The sequence below is a fragment of the Mus musculus genome, chromosome 7 (assembly GCF_000001635.26).
Source record: "Mus musculus strain C57BL/6J chromosome 7, GRCm38.p6 C57BL/6J".
Lineage (NCBI taxonomy): Eukaryota > Metazoa > Chordata > Mammalia > Rodentia > Muridae > Mus > Mus musculus.
In genome coordinates, this window is record NC_000073.6 from 14,402,470 (window position 1) to 14,416,094 (window position 13,625).

The 13,625-nt window shown below is 39.9% G+C and overlaps 1 protein-coding gene across 5 annotated transcripts in view; it reads right to left on the bottom strand.

The window, feature by feature from the left end:
- Nucleotides 1-8,216: 8,216 nt before the first annotated feature.
- Nucleotides 8,217-13,625, bottom strand: part of Sult2a8 (sulfotransferase family 2A, dehydroepiandrosterone (DHEA)-preferring, member 8) — a 36,095-nt gene continuing 30,686 nt past the window's right edge. For 3 of the 5 annotated variants that reach the window (XM_006540426.2, XM_006540427.2, XM_006540428.1), the window contains 2 exons: nt 11,160-11,328; nt 8,220-9,350 (listed from right to left, as the gene is read on the bottom strand). In XM_006540426.2, coding sequence (XP_006540489.1) covers nt 9,238-9,350; nt 11,160-11,328 — 282 coding nt within the window. In that variant the 3' untranslated portion in view covers nt 8,220-9,237. Of the gene's footprint in view, nt 9,351-11,159; nt 11,329-13,625 lie in introns of all 5 variants that reach the window. The other 2 variants (NM_175250.5, NM_001199306.1) reach the window with 1 other exon arrangement.

The following is a 13,625-nucleotide window of genomic DNA, read 5'->3' on the forward strand; positions in this document are numbered from 1 at the left end:
TTGTTGTTGTGATTATTATGTGTCAGGAAGAATTTCTTTTCTGGTCCAGTCTATTTAGAATTCTGTAGGTTTCTTGTATGTTCATGGGCATCTCTTTCTTTAGGTTAGGGAAGTTTTCTTCTGTAATTTTTTGAAGATATTTACTGGCCCTTGAAGTTGAAAATCTTCATTCTCATCTATTCCTATTATCCTTAGGTTTGGTCTTCTCATCATTTCCTGGATTTCCTGGATGTTTGAGTCAGAATCTTTTTGGATTTTGCATTTTCTTTGATTGTTTTGTCCATGTTTTCTTTGAAATCTTCTGCACCTGTATCTCTTCCATCTCTTGTATTCTGTTGCTGATTCTCAAATCTATGTTTCTTGATTTCTTTCCTAGGATTTCTATCTCCAGAGTTTTGTCCCTTTGGGTTTTCTTTATTGTTTTTACTTCCATTTTTAGATCTTGGATGGTTTTGTTCAATTCCAGTACATGTTTGATTGTGTTTTCCTGTAATTCTTTAAGGGATTTTTGTATTTCCCCTTTAAGGACTTCTGTCTGTTTATCAGTGCTTTCCTGTAATTCTTTAAGGATTTCTTCCTGTTTAGTAGTGTTCTCCTGTATTTCCTTAAGTGCTTTATAAAATGCTTTAGAAATTGTGGTATCACACCTAGAAAATGCAGTAGAAGAAATACAGCATCAGTTTTCTTTAGAGTACTCTGCTTGCTTTGTTATGGCCTCTGTATCCTTTACTCTATAATGCATATTATTGACAACAGAATACAATCAATAATCAATAAGGAAAAATGCAATATTATGAGAATGTTACTGTAGATTTAATATTCCTCAAAAAAGTACGTACAGACCTGAACGGTGCTCACCAAACACCCAATTTCTTTTCATCCATTGGTAAAGGTTTATTATAATAGGTACAAGATTTAACCATTTGCCATGCTTTAATGTGCATTCAGTACTGTGGTTGGATTGTGTTGGTAACACTTTCAACACTATGAAGTATTTATTCTTTAAAGGGATAGTGTGGTCACTTACACATTCTGATAAAAATTAATCATCTGCCGCAAGGGCCCACACGGGACCACCCACGGGATCCTAAGACCTCTGGTGAGTGGAACACAGCGCCTGCCCCAATCCAATCGCACGGAACCTGAGACTGCGGTACACAGGGAAGCAGGCTACCCGGGCCTGATCTGGGGCACAAGTCCCTTCCGCTCGACTCGAGCCCCGGGCTACCTTGCCAGCAGAGTCTTGCCCAACACCCACAAGGGCCCACACGGGACCCCCCACGGGATCCTAAGACCTCTGGTGAGTGGAACACAGCGCCTGCCCCAATCCAATCGTGTGGAACCTGAGACTGCGGTACATAGGGAAGCAGGCTACCCAGGCCTGATCTGGGGCACAAGTCCCTTCCGCTCGACTCAAGCCCTGGGATACCTTGCCAGCAGAGTCTTGCCCAACACCCGCAAGGGCCCACACGGGACCCCCCACGGGATCCTAAGACCTCTGGTGAGTGGAACACAGCGCCTGCCCCAATCCAATCGCGCGGAACCTGAGACTACAGTACATAGGGAAGCAGGCTACCCAGGCCTGATCTGGGGCACAAGCCCCTTCAGCTCCACTCGAGCCCCGGGCTACCTTGCCAGCAGAGTCTTGCCCAACACCTGCAAGGGCCCACAGGGGACTCCCCACGGGATCCTAAGACCTCTGGTGAGTGGAACATAGCGCCTGCCCCAATCCAATCGCGTGGAACCTGAGACTGCTGTACATAGGGAAGCAGGCTACCCAGGCTTGATCTGGGGCACAAACCCCTTCCGCTCCACTCGAGCCCCGGGCTACCTTGCCAGCAGAGTCGCCTGACACCCGCAAGGGCCCACACAGGATTCCACAGGAGATCCTAAGAACTCTAGTGAGTGGAACACAACTTCTGCCAGGAGTCTGGTTCGAACACCAGATATCTGGGTACCTGCCCTGCAAGAAGAGAGCTTGCCTGCAGAGAATACTCTGCCCACTGAAACCAAGGAGAGTGCTACCCTCCAGGTCTGCTTATAGAGGCTAACAGAGTCACCTGAAGAACAAGCTCTTAACAGTGACAACTAAAACAGCTAGCTTCAGAGATTACCAGATGGCGAAAGGCAAATGTAGGAATCCTACTAACAAAAATCAAGACCACTCACCATCATCAGAACGCAGCACTCCCACCCCACCTAGTCCTGGGCACCCCAACACAACCGAAAATCTAGACCCAGATTTAAAAACATTTCTCATGATGATGATAGAGGACATCAAGAAGGACTTTCATAAGTCACTTAAAGAATTACAGGAGAGCACTGCTAAAGACTTACAGGCCCTTAAAGAAAAGCAGGAAAACACAGCCAAACAGGTAGAAGTCCTTAAAGAAAAACAGGAAAACACATCCAAACAGGTAATGGAAATGAACAAAACTATACTAGAACTAAAAGGGGAAGTAGACACAATAAAGAAAACCCAAAGCGAGGCAACGCTGGAGATAGAAACCCTAGGAAAGAGATCTGGAACCATAGATGCGAGCATCAGCAACAAAATACAAGAAATGGAAGAGAGAATCTCAGGTGCAGAAGATTCCATAGAGAACATCGACACAACAGTCAAAGAAAATACAAAATGCAAAAGGATCCTAACTCAAAACATCCAGGTAATCCAGGACACAATGAGAAGACCAAACCTACGGATAATAGGAATTGATGAGAATGAAGATTTTCAACTTAAAGGGCCAGCTAATATCTTCAACAAAATAATTGAAGAAAACTTCCCAAACATAAAGAAAGAGATGCCCATGATCATACAAGAAGCCTACAGAACTCCAAATAGACTGGACCAGAAAAGAAATTCCTCCCGACACATAATAATCAGAACAACAAATGCACTAAATAAAGATAAAATATTAAAAGCAGTAAGGGAGAAAGGTCAAGTAACATATAAAGGAAGGCCTATCAGAATTACACCAGACTTTTCACCAGAGACTATGAAAGCCAGAAGAGCCTGGACAGATGTTATACAGACACTAAGAGAACACAAATGCCAGCCCAGGCTACTATACCCGGCCAAACTCTCAATTACCATAGATGGAGAAACCAAAGTATTCCACGACAAAAACAAATTCACACAATATCTTTCCACGAATCCAGTCCTTCAAAGGATAATAACAGAAAAGAAGCAATACAAGGACAGAAATCATGCCCTAGAACAACCAAGAAAATAATCATTCAACAAACCAAAAAGAAGACAGCCACAAGAACAGAATGCCAACTCTAACAACAAAAATAAAAGGAAGCAACAATTACTTTTCCTTAATATCTCTTAATATCAATGGACTCAATTCCCCAATAAAAAGACATAGACTAACAGACTGGCTACACAAACAGGACCCAACATTCTGATGCTTACAGGAAACCCATCTCAGGGAAAAAGACAGACACTACCTCAGAGTGAAAGGCTGGAAAACAATTTTCCAAGCAAATGGACTGAAGAAACAAGCTGGAGTAGCCATTTTATTATCGGATAAAATCGACTTCCAACCCAAAGTTATCAAAAAAGACAAGGAGGGACACTTCATACTCATCAAAGGTAAAATCCTCCAAGAGGAACTCTCAATTCTGAATATCTACGCACCAAATGCAAGGGCAGCCACATTCATTAGAGACACTTTAGTAAAGCTCAAAGCATACATTGCACCTCACACAATAATAGTGGGAGACTTCAACACACCACTTTCTTCAAAGGACAGATCGTGGAAACAGAAACTAAACAGGGACACAGTGAAACTAACAGAAGTTATGAAACAAATGGACCTGACAGATATCTACAGAACATTTTATCCTAAAACAAAAGGATATACCTTCTTCTCAGCACCTCATGGGACCTTCTCCAAAATTGATCATATAATTGGTCACAAAACAGGCCTCAACAGATACAAAAATATTGAAATTGTCCCATGTATCCTATCAGACCACCATGGCCTAAGACTGATCTTCAATAACAACATAAATGATGGAAAGCCAACATTCACGTGGAAACTGAATAACACTCTTCTCAATGATACCTTGGTCAAGGAAGGAATAAAGATAGAAATTAAAGACTTTTTAGAGTTTAATGAAAATGAAGCCACAACGTACCCAAACCTATGGGACACAATGAAAGCATTTCTAAGAGGGAAACTCATAGCTCTGAGTGCCTCCAAGAAGAAACGGGAGACAGCACATACTAGCAGCTTGACAACACATCTAAAAGCCCTAGAAAAAAAGGAAGCAAATTCACCCAAGAGGAGTAGACAGCAGGAAATACTCAAACTCAGGGGTGAAATCAACCAAGTGGAAACAAGAAGAACTATTCAAAGAATTAACCAAACGAGGAGTTGGTTCTTTGAGAAAATCAACAAGATAGATAAACCCTTAGCTAGACTCACTGAAGGGCACAGGGACAAAATCCTAATTAACAAAATCAGAAATGAAAAGGGAGACATAACAACAGATCCTGAAGAAATCCAAAACACCATCAGATCCTTCTACAAAAGGCTATACTCAACAAAACTGGAAAACCTGGACGAAATGGACAAATTTCTGGACAGATACCAGGTTCCAAAGTTGAATCAGGATCAAGTTGACCATCTAAACAGTCCCATATCACCTAAAGAAATAGAAGCAGTTATTAATAGTCTCCCAACCAAAAAAAGCCCAGGACCAGATGGGTTTAGTGCAGAGTTCTATCAGACCTTCAAAGAAGATCTAATTCCAGTTCTTCACAAACTATTTCACAAAATAGAAGTAGAAGGTACTCTACCCAACTCATTTTATGAAGCCACTATTACTCTGATACCTAAACCACAGAAAGACCCAACAAAGATAGAGAACTTCAGACCAATTTCTCTTATGAATATCGATGCAAAAATCCTCAATAAAATTTTCGCTAACCGAATCCAAGAACACATTAAAACAATCATCCAACCTGACCAAGTAGGTTTTATTCCAGGGATGCCCAGATGGTTTAATATACGAAAATCCATCAATGTAATCAATTATATAAACAAACTCAAAGACAAAAACCACATGATCATCTCGTTAGATGCAGAAAAAGCATTTGACAAGATCCAACACCCATTCATGATAAAAGTGTTGGAAAGATCAGGAATTCAAGGCCCATACCTAAACATGATAAAAGCAATCTACAGCAAACCAGTAGCCAACATCAAAGTAAATGGAGAGAAGCTGGAAGCAATCCCACTAAAATCAGGAACTAGACAAGGCTGCCCACTTTCTCCCTACCTTTTCAACATAGTACTTGAAGTATTAGCCAGAGCAATTCGACAACAAAAGGAGATCAAGGGGATACAAATTGGAAAAGAGGAAGTCAAAATATCACTTTTTGCAGATGATATGATAGTATATATAAGTGACCCTAAAAATTCTACCAGAGAACTCCTAAACCTGATAAACAGCTTCGGTGAAGTAGCTGGATATAAAATAAACTCAAACAAGTCAATGGCCTTTCTCTATACAAAGAATAAACAGGCTGAGAAAGAAATTAGGGAAACAACACCCTTCTCAATAGTCACAAATAATATAAAATATCTTGGCGTGACTCTAACTAAGGAAGTGAAAGATCTGTATGATAAAAACTTCAAATCTCTGAAGAAAGAAATTAAGGAAGGTCTCAGAAGATGGAAAGATCTCCCATGCTCATGGATTGGCAGAATCAACATTGTATAAATGGCTATCTTGCCAAAAGCAATCTACAGATTCAATGCAATCCCCATCAAAATTCCAACTCAATTTTTCAACGAATTGGAAGGAGCAATTTGCAAATTTTTCTGGAATAACAAAAAACCTAGGATAGCAAAAAGTCTTCTCAAAGATAAAAGAACTTCTGGCGGAATCACCATGCCAGACCTAAATCTTTACTACAGAGCAATTGTGATAAAAACTGCATGGTACTGGTATAGATACAGACAAGTAGACCAATGGAATAGAATTGAAGACCCAGAAATGAACCCACACACCTATGGTCACTTGATCTTCGACAAGGGAGCTAAAACCATCCAGTGGAAGAAAGACAGCATTTTCAACAATTGGTGCTGGCACAACTGGTTGTTATCGTGTAGAAGAATGCGAATCGATCCATACTTATCTCCTTGTACTAAGGTCAAATCTAAGTGGATCAAGGAACTTCACATAAAACCAGAGACACTGAAAATTATAGAGGAGAAAGTGGGGAAAATCCTTGAAGATATGGGCACAGGGGAAAAATTCCTGAACAGAACAGCAATGGCTTGTGCTGTAAGATCGAGAATTGACAAATGGGACCTAATGAAACTCCAAAGTTTCTGCAAGGCAAAAGATACCATCAATAAGACAAAAAGACCACCAACAGATTGGGAAAGGATCTTTACCTATCCTAAATCAGATAGGGGACTAATATCCAACATATATAAAGAACTCAAGAAATTGGACTTCAGAAAATCAAATAACCCCATTAAAAAATGGGGCTCAGAACTGAACAAAGAATTCTCACCTGAGGAATACCGAATGGCAGAGAAACACCTGAAAAAATGTTCAACATCCTTAATCATCAGGGAAATGCAAATCAAAACAACCCTGAGATTCCACCTCACACCAGTCAGAATGGCTAAGATCAAAAATTCAGGTGACAGCAGATGCTGGTGTGGATGTGGAGAAAGAGGAACACTCCTCCATTGTTGGTGGGATTGCAGGCTTGTACAACCACTCTGGAAATCAGTCTGGCGGTTCCTCAGAAAATTGGACATCGTACTGCCGGAGGATCCAGCAATACCTCTCCTGGGCATATATCCAGAAGATGCTCCAAATGGTAAGAAGGACACATGCTCCACTATGTTCATAGCAGCCTTATTTATAATAGCCAGAGGTTGGTAAGGAATCAGATGTCCCTCAACAGAGGAATGGATACAGAAAATGTGGTACATCTACACAATGGAGTACTACTCAGCTATTAAAAAGAATGAATTTATGAAATTCCTAGCCAAATGGATGGACCTGGAGGGCATCATCCTGAGTGAGGTAACACATTCACAAAGAAACTCACACAATATGTACTCACTGATAAGTGGATATTAGCCCCAAACCTAGGATACCCAAGATATAAGATATAATGTGCTAAACACATGAAACTCAAGAAGAATGAAGACTGAAGTGTGGACACTATGCCCCTCCTTAGATTTGGGAACAAAACACCCATGGAAGGAGTTACAGAGACAAAGTTTGGAGCTGAGATGAAAGGATGGACCATGTAGAGACTGCCATATCCAGGGATCCACCCCATAATCAGCATCCAAACGCTGACACCATTGCATACACTAGCAAGATTTTATTGAAAGGACCCAGATGTAGCTGTCTCTTGTGAGACTATGCCGGGGCCTAGCAAACACAGAAGTGGATGCTCACAGTCAGCTAATGGATGGATCATAGGGCTCCCAATGGAGGAGCTAGAGAAAGTAGCCAAGGAGCTAAAGGGATCTGCAACCCTATAGTTGGAACAACATTATGAACTAACCAGTACCCCGGAGCTCTTGACTCCAGCTGCATATATATCAAAAGATGGCCTAGTCGGCCATCACTGGAAAGAGAGGCCCATTGGACTTGCAAACTTTATATGCCCCAGTACAGGGGAACACCAGGGCCAAAAAGGGGGAGTGGGTGGGCAGGGGAGTGGGGGTGGGTGGATATGGGGGACTTTTGGTATAGCATTGGAAATGTAAATGAGCTAAATACCTAATAAAAAATGGAAAAAAATTAATCGTCTGACTATGAAAAATAAAATGAGACAATTTGAAAGTGAGAAAAAGCCAAGACATTGACAAAGGCTCTGATGGAAGAGTGAGTGAAATAGTCTAATTTTGTTTTTAAATACTCGGCTAGTCTAGGTCAGATCATTTAGAATATAAATAAAAACTGCATCCATATCACATGAACCTTCCCTTTACCATCTCAAACATCTTATTCCTATTTCTAAAAATATTATTCTCTCTGTAGATCATCTGTCCTACACTTCTACCACAGAGAACTGAAGAATGTCTCTGGTATTCCTCTCAGCTTGGCCTACATATCCCCAATACCACAGAGTAAGTTACTAAGTCTCAGTCTTGACTTACACCTCTCAGAGTAGACTGAATAATAAAGTTTAGAGACATTAAATAAAGAAAAATAAAGAAAAATAGTCATGATTGTTTTTTTTTTAATTTTTGTTTACCGACATTATTGATTATAAGTGAAATGATGGAGAAATATTAAATATGATGATACTTTAAAGCATTTCTTCAATGCAAGCAATAGAAGAAGTAATTATACTTTTGTTGTTCTTGTTGTTCCAAAGGTGTTTTTTTTTAAATTCGTTGAAAGAAATAAAATTGTATTTTAAAAAATACAGAAGTCTTCTACACTGAAAGACAGGAACAAAACGAATAAGTTAGTATTTTTTCTGAGGCCAATCTGATTAGCTCTGTATTGGAATCTTCCCCAGCCTGTTACACAAACAGGCAGGCATCTTTTCTACTTCAAAGGTATGAGGAGCACTCTACTGCTTCATGGCTTGTCCAGGCATGAAGCTTCCCTGGAAAGGGGTGGGAGAAGTTAAGAAACATCAAAAACAGCTGAATCTCTTTCTTATCAAACTGTACAAATTTCTACTTCCATAAGTAGAGAACCATAAAAACTGAGTAGGCTCATGACCTGGATTTTCAACAGCTGGTCATATTTTAGGAAAATCCTTACTAAGATTTGAAAGTCACCTGTGACCCACAGGGCCAGACATAGAGGTGTACAGAAGTGGTCCAAGAGCAGAGTTATGATTGTTTCTGAATTTTACTTTTCTTTAAAATGTCTGAAACACTCAGAAATCAAATTTGTATAATTATTTCATTATTTAAGGATTTGACATCAAGAAATATTTTAATTACAGAAATTTTATGGGTGGAGCCATCATGGTGCATTTGTGGAAGTCTAAGAATAATTTCAGGAACTACTTCTTTCCTTCAACTATGTTGGTGCCAGGATTGAACTCAGATCCTCATGGTCGTTAACAAGATTCTTTATCCTTGGAGTCACTTCTCTAGCACAATACTTGATTACTACAGTATGTGAGATTAATTAGCAATTTATATGCCACATCCTTAAATCAAAAACAAGTACAAGGAAAACAAATCATAGAGAGTATTCCAATAAGATCCACAGTGTTGATTATTCCCATGAAAAGAGCTCTTGAGGAAAATCAGCTGCTTTCTCCTGAAATGCTTTATCAAAGGCTTCAGCCTGGGCTACTGTAAAGTGATTCTTCCAGTCCCCTGTGATGCCTGAAAAACATTGATAAAACGGTGAAGACAGATCTTGCGATAGGTCTGATGAACAAGCTTGTCTCCTAATTCAACTGTGCCAATATTCCTGTGCAGATGCCTAAAGATCCCCTTTCCCCTAACTTAAAACTGAGCAGATCCTACAGATATAAATAAATGATCACATTTCTTTGTTTTTAAACATTGCACTAGAGGTGTTATGCCTTTGGCAGGAAAAGTTACCATAGTTTTGATAACTGTTTTAAAGATAATCATCTCCTGATCATTTCAAGAAGAACCAATCTGAGATCAGTTGTTGTGAATTATCTGTTCTTTCTTAGAGTAGCAGGGATGGATTTGTTTCAGTCATTTCTCATTTTCATATAGGTGGGTAACTCCATTCCTTCTCATATTCCATCCCTTTAGTGCAGAAGGGAATACTCAATGCAAACCAGGTTAACGAAGGATAGTTGATACAGTTAGTGCTAAAAGCATCTGAGGGGGATTACCACTGGTAGAGCAAATGGAGGTTGGTTTTGATAACAATGGATGTAGGCTGCTGCTAATGGTAGTCAGTGTCTTGTTTGATCATTTAGCAGACTTATCTCTGAAAGAGTGAATCAGTACAGGGTACTGTTTGTCACAAGTGAGGAACTCTGTGTTCTTTGAATTGTTTGGGGACTGGCAAGCAGAAGAGAAAAATGATAGGAGGCAGTTATTTATACACAACACACACACACACACACACACACACACACACACACACACTCAGAGCATGAAGCAATTCAATCTCCAATAACTTCAAAAACACTATCAAAGGTACATTCATGCGTAGAGACAAATACAAAGGTACATGCATGCATGCATATTCACATATTTACTTAATGGAGCAAATCTGTAACCATATTACTTTTTCTCTTAGCATTTTTATATCATCTAAGTCTATGGAGGCTGTAAATTACATCTTAGTCACAACTTGCATAGTCGCTAAAAAAAAAATATCACCAAAAATACATAAAAAACACATAGTCTTCAGAAACACATGAGAACCACAGGTTTCTCTTTAATATGAAAAAATCATACCTAATATTAATATGTCTATACGTGGAGATATGTGTGGGCTTATGTTGTGAGGGGAAAAAAGAACCATAGAAGAAGAAAATGAAATATAACACTTGATATATTTGAGTGGAAAGAATAATTTAGGTGATAGAAGGGCTAAAATTGAATAGGAGATATAAGGAGAAACAATAGAAAAAATTTGAGAATATCATGTTGCAATTCATACTTGATAAATGAAAATTTCAAGGATTTAAAGTATAGAATGGGCATGAGAGAGGTGGCTCGGTAGACAGATAATTTATTTCTCACCTGGGTGAACTGGAGTTGAGATCCACAAATCCTATATGAAAGCAGGGCAAGACTAGTAACAGCTTGTGCTCACAGATCTCAGGATAGAGAAATGGGGGATATTTAGGTAAACTTGCTTAGCAAGAGGAGCTGAAATCATCCTGTTTTGAGTTCATGGAGGGACTCTATCAAATAGAGAATAACAGAGAGAAAGCAGGAGAAACCCAATACTTCCTTTAGGAATCCTCTTGAGTATGGACACATGTATACACCCACACACACCTGTACAAGGATGCATCACAACACTTGTGATCATGTATGCCCACCATACATATATCCATGCTTATTAAAAAAGAAAGAAGGAAGTGAATAAATTAAATAAGGTAACACATAAAACCAACTTGGTGTCATCTTCCTTTCCCAATCACATGAAATTCCATGTATATTCATATACACCTCAGAAATATAGAATGTCTCTACCTTTTCTCATAATGAATTCATGTTTTTCTATATTTGAGAGACATGACTGAGATATCATCCTTTCTTTCATGATCTGAAAAGAAATGTTCTTCAAAACTAACTCCAGTTCCCCTGATTCCAAATTCTCTCCCAGGAATTCACAGATCTTCTTGATGGTATTTCTTGTATCCTGAAGGAAAACAAAAATACCAGTGGGATTTGAACCTGAACAACAAAATAACAGGAATTGAGAAGGGTGAAAGAGAAGGAGAAGAATAGAGAATGAAAGTAATAAATAAAGGGAATGAGGTTTGGGAATGCTGAAAAGGCTCAAGGGAGAGGAAGCAAAAGTGAGAAGTAACATCACCATTTGTCCTCTGACCTCCACATGTCCACAATGACAACAAATATAGAAGAGCACATACAGGTTCCATCAGTCACAGACACACACACACACACACACACACACACACACACACACACTCACAAACTCACATACATTCACACACTGTTTGAAAGCATATGAGGGCCGAAGGAATGGCTCAACACATGCCCATTGAAGGGAGCCTGGATTTTGTTTCAATAACTCTCATCAGTTAGCTCAGAATTGGTTGATACTCCAACTCTGAGAATTCATCTCCTTGTCTGGACTCTGCAAGTACTTTCACTCATGGACCACAACTAACTCTTTCCCGAACCCTACTCACAAATTAAATCAATCATTTGGATATGGTTGTGTAGGCTTGTAATCTCAGGACTTTGGAAACAAAAGCAGTCACATTTCTCTGAGTTTGAGACAAGTCTGGTCTACATAGTGAGTACCAGCATCATCACTGTTATATAGATAGAGCATCAAAATCAAAGATATTATTAAATGAATAAAATAAATCTTTAGTAATTTGTGTTCCATGATTTCTCACATACACACATGAGTGCACACACAAACACACACAGATATCCATGCATATATATTATCAATGAAGAGGCAAACAAATGTAAAAAAAAAATTGTTCAGGAGTCTGGCATATTGATGTATAACCAAATTCCCAGCACTTTGGAGTTACAGAGAGAATGGAGAGTTCAAGGGTACCCAGTCACACAAAGTAAGTTGGAGACTACCCTGGATCCATGAGACCCTAAATCTAAGACAAAACTCCACAAGAAGCAGCACAGGAAGACCTGACAAAGTCAGTCATTGAGTTATGGGAGGACCATGTCTGTGAGCCGAGGAGGTGCGAAGCTGAGACTGGAGAATAACTATGAGTGCGAATAACTGAATTTGCATGGTGGCTAATGGGCAACATTGTGTGTCCTGAAGTGTGTGTGTGTTAGATTTTTGAGTGTTTGTAAGATTGTGTGCTTGTGCATGTCGGGTGGGGGGGGTGCATTAGATGAATGTGCACTAAGGCTTTTTGTTATTGTTGTTTGTTTGTTTTGTCTTTTTGTTTAGTTTGGTTTGATTTGTCTCCTTGTTATATGGGAAGATATTTTTTGGCTTATTTTTGAGACAGGTTTCTTAAGGATACACACATGCAGAGTCCAGTAAAGCTCACTGAGTTTCTTCCCAACCAATCTCGTATACTCTAAAAACAGTGTCTTACAGAACCTAAAGCTTCTCTCTCTCTCTCTCTCTCTCTCTCTCTCTCTCTCTCTCTCTCTCACTCTCTCTCTCTCACTCTCTCTTGCTCTCTCTCACTCTCTCTCTCGCTCACTCTCTGGCTCGCTCTCTTGCTCTCTTGCTCTCTCGCTCTCTCGCTCGCTCTCTTGCTCTCTCGTTCTCCGCTCGCTCTCTTGCTCTCTCGCTTTCTCGCTCTCTCTTGCTCTCTCTCACTCGCTCTCTCTTGCTCTCTCTCACTCTCTCTCTCGCTCACTCTCTGGCTCACTCTCTTGCTCTCTTGCTCTCTCGCTCTCTCGCTCGCTCTCTTGCTCTCTCGTTCTCTCGCTCGCTCTCTTGCTCTCTCGCTTTCTCGCTCTCTCTTGCTCTCTCTCACTCTCTCTCACTCGCTCTCTCGCTCTCTCTCGCTCTCTCTCACTCTCTCTTGCTCTCACTCTCTCGCTTGCTCTCTTGCTCTCTTGCTCTTGCTCTCTTGCTCTCTCGCTCTCTCGCTCTCTTGATCTCTTGCTCTCGCTCTCACTTGCACTCAATTTTTGTCAGACTCACCTTAGAGTTTAAATTCTCTACCTATATATACAGTTCCAATGAAGAATTTCCAATCATACAAAGTTATTCTTGGACTTTTCTGTCAGTGCTGGGTATTCTAACTTGGATTCAATGGCTGGCAAATGAAGTATACTTACCTAATGGGCAAACTTCCCTAGCATCATCACAGAAATATTTATATGTGAAAATACAAGTAGAGGTATCTTTAGCACCTTAACACATGAGAAAATTAATTTAGGTTGTTACAACTAGAAAGACCTGAAAAAAAACCTGGAACTTGTAAAGGAGCCTATAGAAGCAGACTAGTGGAATGAGCATAAGTAACC